Genomic DNA, 26,142 nt, shown 5'->3' with positions numbered 1-26,142 from the left:
AAGAAAAATATATATAATTACATATAAAAAAATAAAAGAAAGTAATTAAATAATGGATAAAAAATGGATTTTTTCTTTATTTATTTAATAAATTGAAAAAAATTAATCCTATATAAAAGCAACAACTTAACATTCACTTTTTAACGTCATTAATCGCTAATCAGACGCAGAAAAAGTGCAAAAATATAAATCTCGAAATTCGACTTGAACACGCTTCAAGGGTTTTCATCATTTTTTTTATTGTCGATAAAATAAAAATTAAATTCTTATATGTATATAAATTAAAAATTAAAACATACACATATTTAAGTTATTTAAAAACTAGTTAAGCTATTTAAAATATATTAAAAAATTAGTCAATTATCCAGGATTACTATTTTTATGTTAATATGTAAAAATGTGTTTCTAATTTATTAATTATTGAATTATATATAGATATTATGTGCTAAAAATGGCTCGATATATCATATTGTTCTACGTTCTCTTACTAATTTCTTGAAAAATATAAAAAATACGTGTAAATTGAGAGATGTAACACTATCGAGTACATTTGACGAATCGATATAGAGGAATTCCCTACAGTAGGTCACTCGGCGAAGCGTGGAACAGAATGTTAGAGAGAATTGAACGGAGATACGTCATAGAGTGAGCAAGACAGAGAGTGAAAGAGAGAGAGAGAGAGAGAGAGAGAGAGAGAGAGAGAGGTAGATTTCTAATTACAGTAACTGTCCTTTTAAGTGAGATTTACTGCGAATTCCGCGTATTAATTGGCTGGCATCAGTACTGATTAAACGTATTGTTTGTCGATTTGCCTATTGTCATGAAATTCTCACTCTATGACGTAACAAAGATGATAAAGCGTACGAAAATACATATCATACGTTTTTTATATTTATATACATGCATGCTATATATGCATATACAAAAAAAATCACCGGATGTTCTTTTAATAGATTCTCTGGCAAATTTAAAAATGATTTTTCTCTTCTCGCGAAAATCGAGTCGAGATTTTCGAATAATTGCAAAAGAGAGAGAAGACTTTTCACAAACTATATTTTATGGAATGGAAACTACATTCTTCGGTTTCTTTAATAAAATTTTAATTTGAGATTTAGTTATATAAAGACATATAATTAATGAAAAAATTATATATATATATATATATATATATATATATATATATATATATATATATATATATATATATATATATATATGATACATATTTTTCACTTACAGGGCATTTGATTATTCATGTTGTAAGCAAACATGATATAATTTCATCGAGGTGCAGCCAATGCAAATACATTTAAACATTAAACACTAGTACAATTCGTCCTTGCTCGTAGCATGGAATTAAATTTGTGAGAACGATATATAGCGTTAACGATATCGCTTCACTTTCGAAGGCATGTGTTATCGGTTATTCGTTATTAAATGTAGAATTTATGTTTCCATTTATTATTCAATATTGCACGTGCCGTATTGATTGTAAATTATAAGATTCTATCGGGAAATTGAAACGCATTGTAACACAATCGAAATTTAATAAATTTTACGTTTAGGCTTCTCCGGATTATCTGTAAACAGAGAAGGCAAGTAAAAGAGGAGAGTAGAGATTAATTTGAATGTACGCGCGCAACGGGATCTCAAGAAGAAACATTCGAGATTAAGGAATGCGTTGTCACGTTTATCCTCTTTTTATTTTCGCTTTTAATCTATTCTGAGAAACAAAGAATCATTCGTTACTTTTGAAATTTCAGCGTTTGGCATTTTAACAATAAAAACTAAAATTCTGTGAAAGTAAATTCCGCATCTAAATGGAACGACAAATAGCATTCCAATATCAAGTGTCTCTGATTAACGTTTAATTCGCAAAAAGCTCCCTTCATACTCAATTATTTATAAAACTAGAAAGTTATTAATATTCAAATCTCTTTATATGCCAAAAACAATTAAAATTTCAATCCAAACTTTATGAAGAATGATACCGTGTGAGTGTCCATTTTTCTGTTTAATTTTGCGGTGTTTTACATTAAAAGTCAATGGCACAGAAGACATAGAGGAGAGATAAGGTGAATTGAAGAGAAGACGAATAGTACAATGAAACTGATTTTCTCGAGGCAACGCGTTTTCACGGGCAATATCCTTGACAGTTCGCACAAGCGGTCGCTCAAGTAGCTGTATAATGAAAAGTGGCCGAGGCGCCACCGAAGGAATTCCGACCATCCTTTTTCTCGTTTACGCAGTCGTACGCCGATGGGGAATTACTTCCCCGACTACAAAGTTAGCTTCATAAAAACCGACTAGCTACATCGAGTAAAATGGTCCCTTCGTATGTGATCATAGTTCTTTTTTCTTATGTTAGTCTTTTGGCGCCACGGCAAAGCGACGTTCTAAAGATTTGATCGCGAGAATATATTCCCAGAGTAAAACCGTAGAGAAAAACTTTTTTATTTCAATGCAATCTCGAGAACATGTAATATACGTTAAACTTTACAATGCATTTTCATTGTAATTATAGCTGCGAATTAATTAATTTCCACAAATCACAAATAATACGTTTAGAATAACTATCACGTGTTTTTCTCTTTCTAGAGGAATGTATTTCTTTACATAAATGCAAACAAAATCTTATAAACAAAGATACAACATACATGTATACAATATAATTACATATATCATTCTGAAAATCTATGTATGTATATTTAATTATTTTGAGTCTACTCTATTTGTAAAAATAGTTACATTATATTTTTCATTGTTATTAAAAATAAGCAGATTACATTTTTCTCTCATTAACCGATGCAATTATTTCAAACAGATATACCTTTTAATAATTTAATGTGAATATAGAAATTGCTTTCTACATCAATATTTCTGCTTCACATAGTTTAAATTATTTTCTCGGATATTAAATATTGAATAAACGTTTTGAATTATAGTTTTAATTAATAAATAAATCGTGAAAATTACAATAACACAATTCAAATATTGTTCATTCACACATGTACAATTATATACATACATTTATATATTAAGATTCTTTTACACAATATATTGTCCATTAAAAAAAATGTTTTTTTCTATTTATTATATACATGAAAATATCTTTTCGCAAATAACGATCTATTTAGAGAGGAGAAATTAAAAAACGTGCACTGATTGTTAAATATTTTACTTTATTCAACAGTAGTAACTAAAAATCCTGCTCATTTTTAGACAGTTATACAGATAGAATTTTTGCGAGGGGAAAAAAATTTCGCAAAAACAGATCACGGTTGGTTGTTGTATCGCGCGTCTGTTGATTGCAAAAAAACAAGTTCCGGTTTACTTCCAAACGAGGAAATGAAAATCGCGCAACACGACCGGACGGTTGAACGCGAAACGGAAGTGTAACGGAGCGGTGGATCGATTTCGGGCAGATCAAGGCTTAGATTAGGACTCTCTTCGTCGGTCGAGCAAATATGAACGGCTTATGTATGTATGTTGTCATACAGACATGAAAGCAAATTGAATGGCTCGTGCTTTCATGCGGCACGCAAAGGGACGGTGGAGCCGAAGCTGTCGTCACTTGCAAACCGACAATTTACGGTAAAAGGGCCAATCTTGTTGAAGCAGTTATGCGCACGCGATATCACATTTATATTGATTTGAAATTGCATATCGATACGGCGCCGGTGCCGCACAATTCGACCGCTTGCAGCAATGAATGACGATCATAAATTACGTATTTTATTGTTATGCATGTGTGTTCCGTAACAGATCGATTAAAGAGAGCTTTAATTCATTATTGGCTAACAATTAGTGTACATCGATATTTTAATATGCGTACTAATTGTAAATATTATACCAATTATATTCATTCCTCTAAAGAATGAAATGATTGTGATTGTTCAGTAGTATTTTATACGCGTATTAAAATATGTCAGTATATATAGTATGTATAAACTAGACCATTATTGGCTTTCATATTTTCGAAAATTGTGATCAGAAAGTGATACAAATGTTCCTTTTATAAAAAAATTACTTTTCAATAGAATTGCAAAAATGAAAAAAAAATAAATGTCTCTTTCTTTCACTTTGTTATATTTTTTTCTTCATTATATTCTTTATAATAAAAATTATTCAAAACAAATAAAAATAGCAAAAATAATTAATCCGAGGAACGTGGTTGATTTTATTAATATTTTTATACAATTTTTAAATCATAAAAAAATTATGCCAATGGAATCACAACTATGCTATCTGGAATTTTCTCGTGAAAAATTTATTAACTTTAGTAATTAATCGAGATTTTTCTTAAATCCTCTTTTATAAAATTATACATATATTATAACATTACATTTTAGCATTACAATTACATTATAACATTATTCAATTTTTTTAACTGTAAAATATAATATATTATAAATCCTTGTTTAACTTATTTCGAATTTTTTAATCGTATCATATCGTATATAATCAATTTTGTTAAGAAACATATTTTTGCATGTTGCAGAAATCAATATGTCCACTATGGAATCGTGCGATGGTGATACGAGTCCGACACGTCGGCCAAGGTAAGAAAATCTTCATATATAATTACATATGATTACATATTTTCAAAAAGATTGCTGAAATAGCTTTATCCACCTTTGCTTTATTAATAAAAAAAGAGTAAAATGTAGTTTAATTTGTTTTGCCAGTAATTTCAAGTTTTACCATATGCTGCAATAATGAAAGAGAGAGAGAGAGAGAGAGAGAGAGAGAGAGAGAGAGAGAGAGAGAAAGTCATGAATTTTGCGGAGAGTACAATTCATCCGCAAACCATCTGTAATTAATTTAGTATAAACCCAGCGGGGATATTTAATCAGACGGCGAGCTTAATCAGATGGCGACTCTGTTCTCCTCTTCTCTGTCTCTCTTTCTCTCCTTTCCACTTAAATAACAACTCACTGCGCATTAATTATAATAATGCGATTGTCCAAGCTTAATACGCGTGGCGAGTTATAATGAGCATGTGGTCGATTAATGGGATAATACTTTTACTAGAGATACAAACTTTGTTGTTGTATGACAAATATATGATCAAAAGAATCTGTCACAATTATATATCGCTTCAGCTGACTCAATCAAACATATAATAGATAATTAGAATATCTATATAAATTTCTATATTGTGTGATATATATGTACGTAGAGACAACACGTTATTAAAATATTTCTACAAAGCTGTGGAATTATATGGAAAAAAAAATATTTGGTATTAACATATTCAAAGCGCGTTTTATCGAGTGTTATTGCATAATGTAGCGTTGAAATATTAAAGAGATCAGTTTAAATATTAAAGAATCAGATTGCAAATGTTATATAGACTGATAAAATATTTAAATTGAAATTACAATAGCGTTTTTATAAAAATGCAGACACACATGTGATTAAAAATAGTAATGATACTGATGAGCTATTGTAACACTTTTAATACACTTATCTTTATTTATTCTTATTAAAATTAATTCACCTCCCTCAGTTTTAAGCGATAGATAAACCATTTCAAAATTTTTTATGTCAAATATATAACTGATTAGAGGATTTAAAGACAAATATTAAATTAACTATATCAAAAAAAACAATGTATAATAATTATACAAATATTCTTTTGGTTTTTATTTGTTATTGTAACTAATTTTAACTTGTCAAACTTAAAAAAAAAGACTGATATTTTTTAAATCAATAAAATATTTTTCGGCGATATAATTTATTTTTTAGCACACTTATGTAATATACATATATAATTATATATATACAATATAATCTATTACTCTTTTACACACCTGTTTTTCCTTAGTAAATTTTGAATACGAAATACTTTTTTTTTTATACAAATGCTGTTTCTAATCTTATCGAACATCATAAACTCTATGAAAATCTGATTTTTGTCTCAGAACCATTATAATACTTTTTGCACAATAACAATATTCCTAACTTCTATAGTAAAGCTTTGGCCGATCCTGAAGGGATTATCTCCTGCCACTGCTTTTACTAATCCAAACTCATGGGCAAAGGCTGAAGCCGACCCAAATCCTCTTACAGAAACAAAAAAAACAAAGTAAATTTGAAAACAAAAACAAAAGGGAAAAGAAAAACATTATGACAATCAATCAAAGAAGCATATATTTCTTTTTTATTCGGGTTGAAAAGAATCGAAGCTATAGGTACAATAATTTTAAAGCAATTTTTTTCAATAACGTAAACGTAAGAATATTATATTTTTATAGTTTAAAGTCTTGATATGTCTATAAAGATATTCATCATTGCATCACACGTTATATACCACGAAATGTTCAAAACGTGTGTATTAAAATTGACGTTCGTTTTAAGTTGTATGTAACATAAAGATATGACTTGGAAAGTTGTTTTCAAGCAGCGCATTCACAATCAATATTATGTGTATAATGGCCTTGATGATAAAATATTCATATTTATTTTATTGAACTGTTATAAATATTAAAAAAGAAATAACTTCATGTATATGCGCGTGCATGTATGTACTATGTGATACATGTGCATTGATAAAAACGTCAATATATAAGCAATAAATGCACATCTTCAAATAAATTTTATATCTTACTAATTTTTTATTTATAATTAATATGAAAATGATTTGTTGTGGAAATGCACAGAATCGTGCATTAACAGATTATAAAAATGATAAGTGTGATGATCATGTCGTTACAGGATCCATTTATTATAAATCATTGATTACAATTGTAACTATCATTATCATACAATTTAACCAGAAATATTGTGCGTATTACTGTTTATAACAAAAATTTGTGTTTTAATTCTATGATATATGAAGTAACCATATATCATTCTTTACTTTTAATACGCCTTCTTTAACACTTTCATTGCTTAGAAGAATCATAAGCACTACTTTAAATATATAAAAATGATAATAAACATATATAATTGAAAAGTAAACATCTTAAATACAAGATGTTAATTTTCATAACGTTATGTTACACAAAATTTTGTAATAAAGATGCAATACTATAAATTTAAACATGTTATTTATTTTCTATCATGTAATTGCGAAATAATAGTTTATATAGATTTTAATCTTTCGTTTGGAAATATACATAATATCGTATATGTCCTATGTCTTCCGTATAGTTCCTCCGTAACTACCAAGTTAGTGACTTATTTATGTATGCTTGTACTGTTTTTGCCAACTCTGGATCACTTTTAATTTTGTCTGCTATGTGCATCGAGTTGTTGTACTCCTAAATGACAAAAAATTATTTTGCTTTTACTTTTATTGTCCGACAGCAAATAGTGCGGACGGCAGACTCTGGGTTTATTTTTATTTATAATAAGATTCCTTTTATATATATCTCATCCAATATAAAATTGAATATTATAAATTAATTAAAATTGAATTGTATTATATTTTTTAAAGTATTTTTTTAATACTATCTGTACATTACCACATTAAAGGAAAAATATATTTTCAAAATAAAATGATATTTTTATTGAAATTCTGTATAGCGTACATATGAAATGTTTGTTTCGATTATTGCATATAAGCTTTATAAAACAATTTTAAGATATAAATCATGTATGACTCAGCGTCCACCGTCTCAGATTATAAAGCATAATTTTCTTTCTATCTGTACTTACAGATAGTGCGTATAGTACTTACCGTATCAAAGGCTAATTCTGTCCAATACAACCCCTAATAAAAAAAAATTTATATGTAAGAAATTATATGTGCAATAAAAAACACGTATTGACACACGTTTAACAATTTACATAAATTTTTAGCAATATAATTGCTATTCGGGAAAGATAGAAAAAGAAACGAAATTTATTGCTACGAATTACTAAATTTTGTAATAGGTTTTATATTTTTCTAATCGTTTTTACTCAAGGAAAGATCTAGAAAAAAACCTGTATTGAATTAAGAGATAAAATTTTTCACATAAAAATATATTTGCATAGTAAGTGATATAAGATAGTTTAGGACTATTTTGACACGTGGAAGAGTTCGACATTTTCATAATTTAATATTATTGAAACTGAAATTTCAAAAGTACTAATAACTGATAAGGTATTATAAGATATAAGATATATATAAGATATTAAAATATATTATTTTAGCGTTATACAAAATGCTCGCAATTTTTCCCAATAAGTATCTAGCTTTTCCTTAATAAAATATAAAGAAGACACTGTGTACTTATATTTTTATAAATATAAAAAATAAATTTACTTTTAAGTACTTGTATTTTATAATCTTTTTATCTTTTTATGTAAAATATAAAATAATAGTTAAAATATCTCTAATAAATATATATATGATGGATATAATAAATATATACATATGTATAGTATATAAATGTTCAGTTCCTGAAAATTAAAACACTAATTTTAGTTAATGTAATTGAATTGTCCAAAATTAATGTTTTTAAGTTAGTATGTCAAAAAATTTTTAACATATCTTTATATTCCATAAATCAATGTATTAGATTTTTGGCAAAGTTTTTTTAAAGAAAATTAAATATAAATTTTATGTATAAAACTTTATTAAACAATATATATTATAAAAAAAAAGAGAGAGAGAAAGAAAGATCCGATATTATCTGCTATAATCTTTCAAATGTTCTCATCCGAATGATAGAACCGATTCTAATAATAAAATCGTGAGATTTATATAGTAATAAAATGGAAAATACATTTTCTTATTTTTTTACATTTTCAAATGCTAAATACGATTTTCAATCCTTTTTTTAAAATGACGTATTCAAATAAATGTCAGTTTATGTATATCGCGTATAAGATACTGAAGCTAAGCTATTCACTTATTAGTACAGCTATAAAATTATTTAGTAAAAAAACGAAAACACTTTTTGGCCAATTAAATATTTTTAAAGATGCGATCAAAACTATTGATTGTTCAGGATATACTGCTAATTTATAAAAAAAATTTGATATGGTGTTTATAATTAAAGCTTACGCCGAGAACAGTTGGTATGCCTAAAGCAAATGCTTCGATGGTTTCCTGAGGAGTGGCCGGTTTCGCAGGTTTTTCCCAACTCTCGGAAGAAGAAGAAAGTTCGTTATTAGGTTCATATGCTTCCCAACTTCCGGGAGGTTTGTGAGACTTCTCAGGAGTGGTTGCTCTTGCTTCCACTCTAGATTCGCGCACGATTGCTATAATATAGATCATAGCGAGCGCTAATGATAGGCACAACAATCTCATTCTGTAGCGCTTATTAACACTTGAGTTACGTCAACCTACACGTTTCTGAGTTACTGTCCCGAACGAGTAGCGCTTATATATATATATATATATATATATATATACTAAAAATGCGATTAACACTCATAGTTTCGTGCCTAGAAGGGGCACTTATATTCTTTATTACAATTATACATTTTATCATAGAAATATTTTTATTTTTCTTGCGACATTAAACGACTATATTATATATTTAATAGAGAAAGTATATATTACAATGTTCATAATTGAAAGGTTTGAAAAGTTGGATGGTTTTACATGAGAAGAAGCTTGAATAAACAGAAAAATTTAATTTAGGTCTTTTAGTGTTTTTATAAAGTCATTTTTTTTTCAAAAATATGAACTTTAAAATTATTAGTGATGTTTCTCAAAATGAAAGGGATATTTTTCAAGCAGGATCAATATTGCATACAATAGCTTTGATGAAATGTACATATCTGCTTTTACTAAAACGTGAATTTTATGAGAAATAATTTTTCACGATAATCAAAATATAAAGATATAATATGAAATAATAGAAATGTACAATATATCTATATCCTATATAGTTTTACTTTTGATCATCGATTTAATATTCACTATCATTTGATTAAAAAATAATATTGTAAATTGTACATTATACTTTATTGAATACATATTTAATTCTATTATATATCTTTGATTATTAACAACGACAGTTTTTAAAAGAAATTTTTTATAATTTGCTATTACACACTTATCTAGCTCTCTCTCTCTCTCTCTCTCTCTCTATATATATATATATATATATATATATATATATATATATACTTTGCCATGGAAATGTTTTTATCTTATGCGAGAAATATATATGACATTGAAAAAGTGTAATATTTGGTGAAGGCTACGTACGCAATAAATTGTTGATATATGAATATCGTAATAGTTTGATACGTAACACATGAACATTTTTAAAAGCAGATACACGAACTTTATAGCTATAAGATAAGCATAACGATTTCTGGAAAATAAAGGCGCAATGTGTCTTCCTGTGTAGATAGACGCATTCTTTATTGATGTAAAAATTACTAGAGATATTTATAAACTAACGCGCGAAGCTATATAATATTATTTTGTCATGCGTGACTTTAATGTTCGATCAATACTGGATTGGATCATCCAATAGCCATTTCAACGTTCTATTAATCTCTACGATTCGGAGACAGTAGCATTTGCGAACATCGATACAATTATATCTATTCAAGAAAGGTTAATTACTTGCTTTCTTCTTTTCTTGCAGCGTAAAGATTACTTTAATGACTTTTAATTCCGAGTATTAAAATTACGATAATATTATAATTTGTGTGCACTATTCACATTATTTATATTTTTTCTATTCTTTTTAGATGTTTGTAACGAAAGTGTAATAATTGTTTATTAGTAAAAAATATCGACCTCAAAAAATTGTCGATGGAAAAATTATTAATTATTAATTAACCATTTTTAATTTAAATTATTTTATTATATTAAATTAAAACCAAAAGAAAAATGTGACTAAGAGATGTTTCAGCGGTGATTTATTTTGAATTTCAGGGAGAGCAGAATTCATAGCGTTAGTCTACCAGCTAGAACTTCACTGCTTCCGCAACCACCGCCCACCGGAAATGATATGCCGCCGCCAATACCACGTCGACATTCTGCTACTCCGGCGGTAACAAATTTTACTTATTTTTTATTATTTGTGTAAATTAATAAATTTACTTTACTGAAAATTAATAAATTTAACTTGAATGTGATTTAGATATTTTCATTATTTATCTTATTTAGAATGTATTCGTATTTCAACAAATCTTGAAAGTGTTCTTCAAGATATTTTTTTATTCAACATGTATTTTATAAATTGTTTAAAATGTTTATTTATATCAATATTAATAATTTAAAATCAGGGTATCTATTCCCTGGAAAATCTAAACTTCTCAAGGATTTCTTTTTTTTAACCTAGAAACATCGGGGAAGTCTTGCGGAATTTAATTGAGATTCAGGAAATTTTTTGAAAATTCTTTTTTTGATAATTTTGTTCTCATATTGTAAACAATCAGTGTGTGTTAAACTAGCGGCTCATTTCGTGAAAACTCATTAATTGTTGATAGTTTTTGTTTTATTTTTATTAATAGTTCTAAAACTCTTGACGAATTAAATATTATAAATAGTGTTGGCCATTAAAAGAATGGTCCAGGAAAAAATCGGGACAAACGGAGACGCCAGGTTCATCTTGCATCTCACATTGTCCTTCGATGATTTTTTTATCTGACGTTCTTGTCTGAGTTGAAGCATTTAAGGGTACTGCAATATTTATACAAAAAGTTCCATGTGTACAAATTATTAAAATATTAATTATACAAATTAAATCACCCGAGATGCTGGACGTAAATGATATTTTGTGTTATACCGGTGTCTCTAATTTGTTTAATAAATATTTTAATAATTTTTACACGTACTTAGAACTCTAGTCAAAAAGTATAAGTGATTGCAGAATGACAAAAAAAATATTTTATTTCAAGTCGATGAAACAATCGAAATATGACAAGCGTCTCATGTTGGTACTTGTACGTTTGGCGTCTCGACCAATCTAATTTTTGAAATATTCTATATAATTTTTTATTTGATTCTATATATTTCATTAGAACTCTCTCTTGAAATTAAAAATGATTACAGACTGAAGCAAAATCTCATTAAAGTTGATAGAACTATCGAAACTGGTGTTTTATCTCACAATCAGTATTTATATGTTTGGCGTTTCGGGCAATCTAATTTGTTTAATAAATATTCCAATAGTTTTTACGTATAGAATTTTTTGTAGTGCTATTATGAAAGCGCTGAAATCTGGCAAGGAATGTTTAAAAAATCGACGGTAGACAAAGTAAACGCAGTGTGAACTTGGCGAATGTAATAAAAAAAAATTATTTTAGAAAAAGTTGAAAAAAATATTCTCTTTCCCTGGAATTTTGAAAAAATATCTGGAAAATTAGGGAATTTTTTTACTAGATTTGAGTAGACCGGAGTAGACCCGGAAAATAGATACATAGAACAATTTAAAATAAATTTCAAAATAATATAAATGTTACTTAATTAAACAGATAACGATCTCGCTCATGTATCAATACAAAAACTGGTAACAATTTAAAACTGGCAAAACTATATAATTCGAAGAATTTTCTCGCGTTTGTTACTATATCGATACACATTTACAAATATGTATAGAGATAAGCAAATATATGTAGCAAATATATATAAATAAACAAATATGTGTGTTTAATGTTGGTGTACATTTTCGCTAAAGAAAATATTAATTGTTTATGCATATTTATAGCATGTCAGCTATCTGTTCTGATAAAACATTGTACGCCGGATAATTGAAACATATTAAAGGGAAAGTTGCTGTAATGAGTAAAGGGGACAGAAAGGTCGCAGATACTAAGGGGATTTTCGAACTTTGTATCTCCTCCCACGCAGATAAGTTTAGAAAGTTGCAACCGCATCGTCGGTATTTCAATATATATACATATATATACATATATATATGTATATATAGGTTTATATAACCTCGGCATCTTAAATCAGGTGACTAAAGCCACCGGTAGTTAGCGGTACACCACTACTTTGCGAATTAATATTGCTCGACATAAAGATCGGTGGGTTAAATTAAAATTCTGCATAATAGTCTCTTGTGAAAAGAAAGATTGATTACAGAATATTATTATAGAATATATAATCGTATATCTTGTGCAAAAATATGTTACGCTTTAATATTATAACAATGCAATGCTATAAGAATATGCGATAAAAAAAATTAAGAAAGTTTTTATTTGAAAAATTTAAACTATTCTTAATATAATTTTATTATTCAATATCACTATTTTTTAATTTTTTTAAAATTAAGTAACTTTTATTTAAAACATTCTTCCTTTGTCAATATGTTGCAAAATATCTTTAGTAAACTTTTGAAACTGTTTATCTTGTGTACGTAAATGTATATAATATATCATTGTGCTTTAAATTGTGTTTTGCATTTGATCTATGATTTGTACTAAAAATAAGCAATTTAATTGTTGATTTATAATAAACTTTAATATTTATAATACTTATCTTAATATAATGTTTATATTATAATATAATATTTATAATAAACTTTTGCTAATGATTTTATCGCATAGAAATAATATGTAAAACATACAATCGTTATTTTTATTATTAAATTTGCAGTTTGTGTTATTATAGAGAAACAAAAGAATTAAAGTGTAATAATTTTTTTAATTATACAAATAATTAATCTTGTTATACCGGTTTGTTGTGTAAATTTTAAAGAGAAGAATTTTAAATATGTCAAATATATTAAATAAATACGATTGTATATGCAATTGCTAGATTTATTAATAAAAATTAAAGCTTATATTTTTTATTTTTGTTTTAACTGAAGCATCAATGATAAACATTCGAGAAAATATGATGACACTCAAAGCATTTGATAAATGTTACAGCACGATTCATGCAAAGAGAGTTTGTCGACGATAAATGTTTAGAACTAATGAACTTGCATGTTACTTTACGTGTGTCAACAAACCGGTTAAACTTGATGTTTATCTTCGAACAGTGATAAGCGTTGTAACTTTGCGCGTAACTTTCGTGTCAATTTACGTAACTCGTTGCCGGTGAATACCTATTACGAAATGGTGGTGTGTGGTTTTCATTACAGGTCTATTTATCTAAGAGAAATTTTTTTTTTAAAGTAACCCTAATACGAAGTATAAAAACTAAATTAAAAAGCGAACTTAATCGAGAAAAATCTGCCAAAAAAATGTCAAAAGATAAAATCTTACATCAAAAACTTATTTTCTGAGCATGTTCTCTAATGTATATTATCCCATATCAACAATAAAATTGTGATCCACAAACATTTTGAAAAATAACAGTAAATTACATACAGGTAGCACCACCTCCGATTCCGCTGAGACCGCCGGCGATTCCGAAGAGAAGCAAGAATGAGAAACCTATACCCTTATTGCAACCCTCAACCAGGCAAGATAATCAAGTGACTCATCGCAAGGCGAGTGGTTCTTCGTCCGCACCAAAGATGCTGACTGCGTGGAACAACATGGACTCGACGAATGACAAACTTATAGACTTGGGTCCTTTCAGAGATCAAGATCAGAAATCGCAGGTGAACATAATACGCGAGTAGTCTCATGGAAGAGTGCAGTTAAAAATGTCATTAATCATAACTATCCAAAAAAAAATAGAATTAGAGCATCCATGGAATTTCATGGTTTTTAATTTGTCCATGAACATAAAAGCTTAATCGAAATAGAAAAAAGATGAAGTCCCATTAAAAAAATGTTTCTGTAATAATATTGATATTAGAAAATAGCTTAAATATTATGTATACTTTATAAAAAGTCACTTATGTGTATATACATATATTAGTCATTCAATGATAGATACTAAGAGAATAAAGTATCGTCTTTTTTAATAACTAAACTAAACTAAAAACTTGATATCTATCAATTTGTATTATCGTGAATACGTATTAATTTTATATCAATTATTTCGACATCATACACATTAAAACAAATCATTAGCTCGTCGAGCTGGAATTCGAGATAAAATTTCTATTTTTTCGTATCTTTGCGAATTACAGGATTACTTGTTAAGTTATGGCGGAAAGGATGGGCAGAAAACGAATGAGCATAACGATTTCGTGGTTGATTTCGAGCGAGCGAACTTTCAGGAAGGGCGTAAGAACTCGAGCTTTGAGGAGTTGCAGAAGGCCTCGTTGGATCTCGAGAAGAGACTCCACGAGAGAATTGTTAAGAGTGCTGAAGCAAAGTTCGAGGACTCGAACGGCCGAATGGACACTCGTCAACGACAAGGCACTGCTACCGTTTCACGGCATAATAGGTAATTAAATTATCTTTTTAATTACATTATTATAACGTATGTATGGTTTGTATATAACAGTCTCCATATTTTTTTTGTAATCTCTGGAAAATAGGATTGTACACTACATTTTATTATATTGCTCTGGGCATTATATCGTGTATAGGTATATAATGCAATGTTATCGGGCTTATATCTATACACACATATGTATATAGATAGGATCCATCATATTTAACGCTGAGTACTTATAATATACGTACTCGGCGTTAAAACTACTCAAACGCAGGATTTTGCCGCGCTTCACTACTGTGAAGTATACTTGCATTTTCTCTCTCTCTCTCTCTCTCTAAACTCTGGGTTGATTTGGAGCAAAATATTATGGACGATTACGCTCACGATAGATTTGTTAAATGAAGCGTAAGTCTAGACTCTACGCGCTAAAGAATACTCAGGTATACTAGTAACTATCGATGCATTTTCTTTCTGTTTCTAAATCTCTCGTAGTTTGAAATGTAAATCGCATATTTATAAAAAGAAGCTAAAGAATTTTTATAGAATTTATTTATTACAATAAATTTACTATTTTTTAGAATATATAAATAATTGTGCTTTAAACAAGACAAGTATGTATTTTAATAATTTGGAGAAATTAATTGTTTGAAACTTTGTGAATTATAAAATATAATATTTTTATCTTACAATTAGTCAGCGTTTTGGATAAATGATTAATTACTAATGAATTGCAAATCTGATGACCCTATCTTTTTGCAAACGAGTTATTAATACGAGAATAATATCATCTTAATCATTGTATCACAGGAAGTTTTTCCTTTTCATATAGACAGCAATTGTCAAAGTTTGCGAAAGAGAACGAATCCAGCAGCTGTGAACAGAAAGAATCATGCGAGGGCAAGCCTAGAGAAGAGACGTCGTTACCGCGAAGGGAGATTTTTCCAAAGGACGAATCAAAATACGCGACGATTTTGGCAGCTAATCGCGAGCGAAGATCGAAGTTCGAGGAGCTGCAGGCAGCCTCGAAGAATCTAGAGAGACGTTTGCACGAGGACGATGATTATCGTCGACGTCAGGAGATGGAAAGACGGATAAACAAGGACAAACCACCCAGGTGCGACAAGCACCGCTTTCTCTTTATTTTCATTGCTTTTTTTTAAATTCATATATGTAGATGAATTGATCCGCAGAGTGAATGTAAAAGTGTGATTCGCGTCACATTTAGGTATGAAGACCTAGAAGGTATCCCGCAGGAACTCGACAGACGTTTCCACGGCGACCAGAGGTCATTGGAGCAGCAACAGCAGCATCCAATAACACGAAGCAAATATGAGAGCGATATGGAAAGGGCCAGGAACATTCTACAACATAATCTCAGGAAGGAGCGAGGCAGCGAGAAACTCGAGAAATTGCCGAAGGCAACACAGACGAATTTACCACCGCCTCTAAGCGCCATTTGTCAGAGCCCTGTACCGAAACCTATGAGTGTCCGACAGGACAGTAACGTTTCCTCAGATAGTTTTAGTCAGACCAGTTCACCCAGCTATACCAGCAAGACAATGGAAGCACCCCTTTTGCCTCACAAGCACGGGAAAGTCCCAGGTACATTTAGTTTGCGAAACTTACTGAATGGTTGTCTCTTTAAAAAGCGCTATCATTAGTAAAGAATTTATTAGCAGATAGAGTAGATAGTAGTGTAAAACGTAGGAAAAATTTTTTTGACATGTAAGATAATTTTTACAAAATGTAAGATCTCGTAGTATTTTTTTGAATCTTACAATAAGATTAATTTTAAAATCCCATAATATTATTATTATTATTAATAATATCGATTTTTACGAAAATCTATTTAATATAAGTTGTTTTATTTATACGTTACAAATAATGTATATTTTATTTAAATTTATTTGACTAAATATATTTTATAAATTATTCTCGTAAAACATAAAAAGAGTCAAAACATTTTATAGAAAATATTTCACGTTAGAAGATTTTCCCACAAGTTACTTATGATATCACCGTGATATGTCATCTCTTTTACAATCCTTAGTAGCCTTTTTGTGATTCAATGTCAAGATCGACACGGCATAATGTTTTGCGGCAATCCTCCTAGCTCTTCAAATATTCCAACCAGTCTACAACTATAAATAACACATACACAAATTATATAAATATAAAAAAAAATTCTTCTCGGCCTACCAACCGTGGAGTTTTATTTAAAGGACACTCGTGAATTATTTTTGTATGCGATGTTTGTAACTGTGTTCCGTCGACGTCTGCTCATGATTTTTTCGTAATTCTGTAATTTTATATTTGTATTTTTCCACCTTTACATGTAATTCTACACATTTATACTTTGCGCTGAAGAAGGGTCAAAACGAGAGTCCGAAACGTTCGTTTATTCAATTTTAGTTTGCTTTATTTACCGTATCTAAAACTTTTTATTTGTTTTTTGCCATTTTTATATTTTAGTTCGTTGAATTATATATTTTTGTAACACTATATTATGCTTTGTTCTGAGTTGATTCACTTCCTTGCTCTCTACAGCCTTTCGCCAATTTAATTTAATAAATTATATATTTATGATTTTAACAAAATTTCCAAAATAACTAAAATTAATATTACTTATATATTACATATATATACATTAAACATTATATACACACATTATAATTATTAAATACACATATTAAAACATTAAAATAATATTATATATGTGTGTTTATATTTAATTAAATATATTAAAATTAAAATAAAGATAGTATATATAAATAATATATTAACTTAGTTATTAAAATTAGAGGCTTAAAATATAAGAGAGATGTTTTTATGACATTCTCTTTCATATCAGGGTACGTACCAAATTGAAATTTCTGTCATATTTTGTTCCTTTCCAAAGCTTAAGACCGCTCCTTGAGAATGACAGATAAATGCCACCGCGAAATGCGACAGTCGCCGCGCGACAAACAAGATAAAAAGTTTTTTCCCTGTCACGCGCCCGTGCGTCATCTTGACTTTTTTTATTTTATTCTATCTCGTTGCTCCGTTATACCGTTAAATCTGTTTATCCGAAATGTGAGAAATCTCCCAATAAAAGAGGAAATTCAATTTACAAAAACATTTAACGTATACTCTTTACTCTTTATATGCGCGAGTTTTTACCAAAATTTTTAAATGTATATTTTGAAAATATTGTAAATTAGTGACGAATATATCGATCGCTCACGATGGAGAAATCCCGCACAAACAATCGATATCGCCCTTAATGCTTTTCAGATAGAGCTTTGGTGTTGGAGCCTGATAATTCATCCGGCAGGCCGATTACGAAGTCGACGAGCACGCCGGCCAGTTTGCAGACCATCGTCAGAATGCATGCCGGAAACAACAGTTCCTTGCATCATAAAGTAAGTAAAGCTAAATATAATGTCACCTGTCAACTGTCAATATAAAAGATAAAAATATGTAAAATATTATTAGATAAATCTTTGACCTGTATTAAATATATAAATGAGACTTTTTTTTGAGTTTTTATACTTTAAAATCGGACAATTAAATTCATGTAAATGCATATTTCCATTGTTTGTACCACATTTTATTTTTCGCTACTAACATCGTTGTGTATATTTTGCGAACGCATGTTCTGAATTCCTGATGTGTCTGTCTGTCTCTGCTCAGATAATCAGGGACATGACTAGCAGCCACTACGTGACTACGGGAAGACTACGTTTCAGATTTATACAGATTCTGCTTAATGCTGTTGCCCTCTTGGCTATTGCTGGTGGTTTAGCCGCATACTTCAAAAGTGAGTTTATAAAATATTTAATTATATATTACATAAAAGCTATTTTTCTTTTCCTATTTCCTTTTCTAGATCTTATAATAACAAATCTAATATTTTTTATGCAACATAGTGTAATATCGACATTGCTGATTTAAATTATCATCAAAATTTAAAGAAACGAATATATTAATCGTTAAAAATATATTAAGCGTTACATTTGGACAAAATGTCATTATATTGCTTTCTGAACGTGATATAAATAACGCAAAAATCGAGAAACATTGAACATAATGTGTGATCTCTGACCGAAATTAACACGATTGTTTTCATCCCCTTAAACGCTTTAATTCACGCGTATGTAGTACAACTGAGCTTCACATGACCAAAAGATCAATAGCGCCACGAGTTCTCGCAATCCAAATTATTCCAAATGTTGACGTTGGCTTAGCAACAAATGAAAGATATTTCTCGTGGAATTTTCTATGTATTTTTCGTATGTATTTATATTGATAATTTTATAACATTTTTCTATTTAAAATATAATATATTCCACTCGCACGGGGCGATTGTGCGGACTCTGGATCAATTTTAATCCATTTTGTCGAAAAAAAAACAATTTTAAAATAAGATTAAACAATATTATTATAATTTTGTATAACGAATACATAAAATTTTTTGTCAATAATCTATTGATAATAATCTAAGCTATTATAAAGCTTTATAAAGCAATTTTAAGCTACATGGATTACGAATAAACTGATATCAGTTGGCAGACAGTTAAATAATTTTATAATATTAATGTTGTCTCTCTATAATTGCATTTAATCGCATTACAATCTAAAGTAATACGCGCGTATATACCAAGTGATAATATTTGGAAACATCCCGACGTCGAGTGTCGTCGCGTGTCTCTGTGGGTGACATGATAATAATTACGAAAGTTTAGTACACACATATATATATAATACGCGCTCGCATGTATGCGCATCTCTCGAGCTACTAGATACTCCAATGCAACTGATATATCAATATTTTTTTTTTTTTTTTGTGCCGGAGACAAATCGTGACGAGTCGACGACAAACATTTAATTTATATCCCAGTAATCTGATTAATAGACATCGATAAATAAATTATATCCATGTATGTTTTTAACGAATATTTCCTCGCTATTCGATGTATATTTTCTTTTTCATTGATCAGCATATCCCGAAGGTGACTTAAAGTTGGAGAACAGAACTGTGTACACGGCCATCATCCCGATTCCTGAACGCGCGCATTTAGTGACCGAGGACAAGAATCCAGCCCCAGGAGTGTGTCTACCCATCATCGTGACCTTCTGTCAGCAGCATAATGTAACTATGCCATATTTCTATCTGAACGTATGTACATTCACGTGATTTAATATTGAGATTCAATCAAGAAAGGAGTCGTTGTCTTGTCCTGGAAATATTTGTAACTCCTTTGTACGAAATGCAATTGATGGAATCTGCTTACTAACGGTTATTCATTATATTTTTCACGAGAAAGGATATTTGACTATTTTTACAAGAATTTAAAATAATTTCGCACGAAATGCGCGTGTGGATCACATATCCACATCCGGAATTCGTTCCAACATCCCACTTGTTTTCGGGTTTCGAGAGAGTGACAACGTTAGTTTCACCCTCCTGCGGAAAATGTCCCCTGACAGGCATTAGAAGCAGCCGTCGTCGCTCGTAATTTCAACGCATCCGTCCCTGAGAATACATTTCGAGATTACTTTTTTTCCCCACTATTTCAGCGTCATCTGCGCATGCTTGAACCGACATGCGTTTTAAAATTCATAAGGCGCTCGTTGCGCGTTCTGGAAAACGTACGTGTCTGAGCATGAGCGAAAGATCGAGCGGCAACGAAAATCGTGGAAGTGCCATTACATCAGGGGATTTAATACGGAAATTTTACGGTTATGATAACAATTGTGATTTCGCGAATTTCACTTTAGGACATCTCGAGTTTAAATCATGCGTAAGAAAAGTTTCCTCCTCCGAGACGATTAATTCTAATTAATCATTTTAATTTTTACTGCAATACGGATTTTAAATATATTTTACTCAATTATTGTTGTATGCGTTAATAATTGTGAAATTCTATCTGGTACGTATTTGAATTTCTCCTACGTACAAGAAAACACGATTTTCTTACGAAAGTGGTGTAACATCTCCAACGATCATGGCTAATGTCATTTCCGAGAGATTCATGCGTAATCGTATCTTTCAATTGCAGGTTCCGTACAACTATACCGTCTTCCCAAATTACATGGGTAATTTCGGACAGCGAGAGGCCCAGCATGAATTGGAGCTTTACGACGCCGTTGTCGATGTCAGATGTTACGAACTGGCGGCTCTATTTCTGTGCAGCGTTTTCGTGCCCAAGTGCGGTTCCCGCGGTCGTGTCGTACGTCCCTGTCGCAGTCTCTGCTATCGTAAGTTTGTTGATTTATTTATAAATAGCGATTTTTATTTATTAATTCTACAGAAAAAATAAAATTTATTTTGTTTTTATTTATCTAACCGATTAATCTTATTTTATGCACACATTTTACGACACATTATTTTAATATATTATTTCACTTCACAATAAGTTATACGTGTATGACACTAAAAAATTTTTCCAATTCTTGTAATCGATAAAGAATAACATTCATTTTGATTTTATAAATATTGATATTAAATTTGTATTGTCCTACAAACGAGACATATGCAATATATGCAACGTAAATTTTAATATTGTTTGTTCTCGCTTTTTGATTATGTAAATGTATGGTAAAATCTTTATACACGCTGAATCGCCATATTTCCTGAAACTTTGAATATCACAACTCTTATAACTACTTGATATTCTAGTTTCGAGACTGACGAGAAGACAAATTTCTTTCCGATCGAATTTCAGAAACCAAGAGACGCTGCGGTTTCTTTCTCAAGGTTTTCGGTTTATCTCTCCCGGAATATCTGGAGTGCGAACTCTTCCCAGAGAATCCGAATCCAGATGAATGCATCGGACATCACGAGGTGATGGAAGCAGCGAGAAGAGCCGAGAAAGCGGGTGAGTGAAAAATAAATTTCAAAAAAGTTTTAGCACTCAAGTTTCAACGTCGGTACGCTAAATCACACACATACACACATACACATACAGAGCTTATTGCACTTCATTTTTTATACTCGATCATTTTATACTATTTTTTCTTAGATCTTGTATTTTTCGATTAAATCCACAAGGAGTAAAAGTTCATTTTTATTTTATAATCAAAAAAACAAGAATATATTATTTGATCAATATTACTTGATGTTACTCGATATATTTCTTCTCGATTTTTTCGTTGTTTAAATCGCGTGTAAATTATTATATTTCGAGCAACATTTTATTTTCTTAATTATTTCATTATTGTAATTTCTCTATCATCTTTTTACAGAATATTTTCATCTTTATTAGAGACAAATTTATCGAATAATAGCAAGTGTTTGATAAAAAAGCTGAGAAAAATTAAAGAATTGAAATAATCTTAGTAAAGTAGTCCACTAAGAATATATTCAATAAAAGATGTGTGTGAACTTTTCATATTTCCTTTGATGCTCTTAATAATGAATTCAAAAGGCAACATTTGAACAGTTCTACGATTGAGAATGTTATTCTCGAATATTTATAGAATACTGTTCACTTGACAAAACTAATTATCGTGTTTCAATTAATTATTTTCTCCTAATAATTAGTAAAAAATTTAGTAAAATATAGAATAACATTAATAATATATGAATATTTTATATTTTGTATTTTATAATATTTTATAATATATATACATATATATATATATATATACATATATATATATATATATATATATATATATATAACATATTTTTTATTTGATTCAATTTTCTAATTGATCTCGATTTTTTAAAATTTTTCTTTTGCTTTCGAAAGGTTAATGTTAGTTTAATCAGTCATTTATCATAATGCATACACATACCACTGCATAAAATATTTTTAGCACCTGTACCTTTGTACGAAACAATAGGAGACAATATTATTTATGTATTTTCCGCCCTTTTGTTCTCCGTCGATTCACACGGATATTAAATATAGAATGCATCCACAAAACGGAACTAATTGTTGACCAACTCGATATCCATTGTTCGTCTTTCCTTTCATATATATCTCGGATTCGCTTTTATACTTAGCCCTTGTCTCTCTGTCTTCCTCTATGTTCTATTTTATATTGTTGTTTGGCTATCTCTCATGAAATTCCCTGGATTCGATCGATCGATTAAATTTCGCTGTCAAAAATTTCATTTCTGTAAAGATTTAATATTCTCTTGGTGATATTCGAAGATATCATATATGTACCGAATATACAGATATAGCAATTAATGAAAAATTGAATTTTAACGAATTAAAAAAAAAAGTCACAGAGATGTTAAGATAATAAATGATAGTGAGAAAGTTATTGATATATTACAATTACTGCTAAAATTGTTGCTTTACAACGATATTGATGTTAATACATAATAAATTATACATATTAATTCTTCTTTTATTATTTATTTTCGTTCTTGTGAATAAGAACAAATGTCGACTGAAAGATAAGTAGTCGGGATAATAAATATATCTAAACATAAAATGCTATTTTAAACTGCATCAATGAAAATATCACTGATTAAAACAGTGACACAAGATTTCAGATACATTGATTTCATGTAAATATGGAATATTGTATCTAAAATACTATAATATTATTAATTAATATTATTTGCGAAATTATCTAGAGATATGAATATGTTTTTAAAATATCAAAATTATATTTTTATAAAAGATACAGTTAGAAGCTGTCTTAAGTATGCTTTTTAAAAATGAATAGAAATATTCAGTGGATTGATATTAATATACATTAATTATAATGTCACTTTACAGTTGAGAAAAGAATATAAATAATGTGCAAATTTCTTCTTATGCAAATAGCATTTACTTAGCATTTAGTTCTTATGCAAATGACGTTGATTGTTTTAAGGGATTATCCTACTTTAAAATTTTGAAAAAATCAAAAACTTTTTTTGCTCGAAAAAATGGCCCAAAGTCTTAAAATTAAATATGCAAAAGATAAAGTCGGTAAAAATTCATAATATAATTTAGAAAAAAACAAGTTGTCAAACTTTAAACACGTTTTTCTCGAAACTATATTTTTCAAAACAGTACATATCTCAGACTGCAATTGACGGATTGTCTCGAAATTTTAAACATATATTCAAAAAAACAGTAGTTTTGGCGTAACAAACGATTTTGTTGATAACATTTTTAATTAAAAAAAATATAATAAAAGTCTTTATAGAAAATTGTAAAAAATTCAAACTTTTTTTCCGTCAATTTTCAAAAAAATGAAACAATCTCCGTCAGGTTGAAGGGAGTATGATATAATTAATAAACAAAATTTGTTTTTCTATTCGACAATCAGAAAAATCAAAATGACGGATGTACATCATCCACCTGCGGAGAGATACGTTTCGAGCGAATTTCTGTATCTCACTCAAATATTAATATTTATTTAATTTTTAATATTTATTTAATATTTATTAATATTAATTTTTTAATAAAATTTTAAATGCAGAAAAAGCTTGAAGATATATTCTAATAAAACTATCAAATATTAAATACATTTCATTTTTGCTTTTCCCGTATTCCAAACCCAAAAACTGCTTTTTTTTAAGCTGGTCAAAGTAGGATAATTCCTTAATATATCAATTAATAAAGTAATAATAAATTTAAAGTAAATTAATAATAAGTTTATAAAGAAAACACTCGGAATTATACAGACATTATAATCGCGTAACTAAAATGTTTGAGATAAAGTGTGTAAATTGAGACATTAAGTCACTTGTACGCGATAAGAAAGTCGATGACAGATGGACATGTAAATAAATATATTATTTCACATTTTTGGGTGTGGTATAAGACATCTAAAGACGGCTGAAAAAGTTAAGAAAGAGTATCGGTACATTTTTTATTTTTATCTACGTATAGAGTTCGGGGAGTGGTGCTCGCTCGATGATGCTTTTTTAAGAATTAGAGATAAGATAACGCAAGAAGGATGCGAGAAGAAAATCCGGAACATTATTAAGACGCGAGATGTTTCGCGAGTCGACAAAATCCGAGAGCTTCCGATTGGATTCGACAATCAAGCAACTATAATTATTGCCTATCGATCGAGTCCACGTGGATTATCTAGCTCAGCAGTCCGTGCGGATTAAATGTAGCTTACAATTAAGAAATTCAGGACGTAACGCTAAGATAAGACGTATGTGTACATTAGGAATATTATACAGTAAAGCTTCTAAATTCCGGTTTTTTAATTGGATTATACGAATAGAATAATTATGATTGATCATCGATTTGTTTTTAGTTTCTTCAAACTTTCAAAACTAGAACTGCGGATATAATGTCAATGTTACGAATGATGCTCTTAAGAATATAAAGATACACCGTAGTAAAAATATAATGCAATTGTTGCAGCTGCTTAGCGTGATTGATTATAATATAAATATGCAATATATTATTTCTAAAGGAGAACGCATTAGCTTCCTTTTTCTTATTTTTATATAATTGTTGGAGATATTATGGCACAGATGTTTGAGGATTAAAATAACAAGAGATACACAATATTCTAAAACTTTTCGAAATAATACCCTTGGTTGAATTTAAAAGATAGTCACGTACACGTCATACACATAACGATCGCACAGTGATAACGATGTTTAAAAGCTCGGGGGACGGTTTGCGACGTGAAAGGAGAGAGAATTAAATGATCGTGCACGGGCGCGCACACACGCTGCAATTTCCAAAGCAAATATTACGTAAATCGCGGTGACAGGCGAACGGAATTGATCGGAAGTGCTCGTGCGGCTCGTCGTTTCGCGTGCGGTGGAATTTAACTCACGATTGTCGGATTCACGCCGCCGATAAAGAGAGAAATCCATTTGCGTCCGTGCTTAATTAAGATTGAATTGCGTTGCAATTACCGGGTCCACTCGATCGGACGAGTTCCATGAACTCTCAAGATTCTTCAACGATGTTGTTTCTTGATTTTTTTTTTCTATCTCTCTTTTTTCTTACAAACTTCTATTTTGCTCTTCAGTAGCGATA

At 29.4% G+C, this 26,142-nt stretch overlaps 2 protein-coding genes across 4 annotated transcripts in view; one reads left to right on the top strand and one right to left on the bottom strand.

The window, feature by feature from the left end:
• Nucleotides 1-26,142, top strand: part of LOC140666498 (uncharacterized) — a 44,727-nt gene that overhangs the window by 9,685 nt on the left and 8,900 nt on the right. For 2 of the 3 annotated variants that reach the window (XM_072893750.1, XM_072893752.1), the window contains exons 2-12: nucleotides 4,502-4,562; nucleotides 10,838-10,955; nucleotides 14,229-14,462; nucleotides 14,940-15,199; nucleotides 16,023-16,307; nucleotides 16,419-16,795; nucleotides 18,470-18,597; nucleotides 18,869-18,995; nucleotides 20,176-20,327; nucleotides 21,238-21,436; nucleotides 21,904-22,056. In XM_072893750.1, the coding sequence (XP_072749851.1) occupies nucleotides 4,510-4,562; nucleotides 10,838-10,955; nucleotides 14,229-14,462; nucleotides 14,940-15,199; nucleotides 16,023-16,307; nucleotides 16,419-16,795; nucleotides 18,470-18,597; nucleotides 18,869-18,995; nucleotides 20,176-20,327; nucleotides 21,238-21,436; nucleotides 21,904-22,056 (2,086 nt within the window). In that variant the 5' untranslated portion in view covers nucleotides 4,502-4,509. Of the gene's footprint in view, nucleotides 1-4,501; nucleotides 4,563-10,340; nucleotides 10,514-10,837; nucleotides 10,956-14,228; nucleotides 14,463-14,939; nucleotides 15,200-16,022; nucleotides 16,308-16,418; nucleotides 16,796-18,469; nucleotides 18,598-18,868; nucleotides 18,996-20,175; nucleotides 20,328-21,237; nucleotides 21,437-21,903; nucleotides 22,057-26,142 lie in introns of those variants that run through there. The other variant, XM_072893751.1, reaches the window with a different exon arrangement.
• On the bottom strand, nucleotides 6,714-9,315 carry LOC140666501 (uncharacterized). Its single transcript, XM_072893760.1, has 3 exons — nucleotides 9,002-9,315; nucleotides 7,688-7,720; nucleotides 6,714-7,268 (listed from the first exon to the last, which is right to left on the bottom strand). The coding sequence occupies exons 1-3, from the start codon at nucleotides 9,245-9,247 to the stop codon at nucleotides 7,170-7,172; spliced, it is 378 nt and encodes a 125-aa protein (XP_072749861.1). The 5' UTR covers nucleotides 9,248-9,315; the 3' UTR covers nucleotides 6,714-7,169.

This window comes from Anoplolepis gracilipes, chromosome 6, assembly GCF_047496725.1.
Source record: "Anoplolepis gracilipes chromosome 6, ASM4749672v1, whole genome shotgun sequence".
Taxonomy (NCBI): domain Eukaryota; kingdom Metazoa; phylum Arthropoda; class Insecta; order Hymenoptera; family Formicidae; genus Anoplolepis; species Anoplolepis gracilipes.
This window is presented reverse-complemented; position numbering and strand designations above follow the sequence as displayed.

Bases quoted from the DNA above. Each gene is read 5' to 3' on its own strand.
- LOC140666501 (XM_072893760.1), bottom strand. From the start codon at position 9,247: ATGAGATTGTTGTGCCTATCATTAGCGCTCGCTATGATCTATATTATA. The intron at 7,721-9,001 runs GTAAGCTTTAAT...TTTTTTTATTAG, and splicing joins GCATACCAACTGTTCTCGGC to GGGTTGTATTGGACAGAATT. The intron at 7,269-7,687 runs GTAAGTACTATA...TTTGTCATTTAG, and splicing joins CAGAATTAGCCTTTGATACG to GAGTACAACAACTCGATGCA.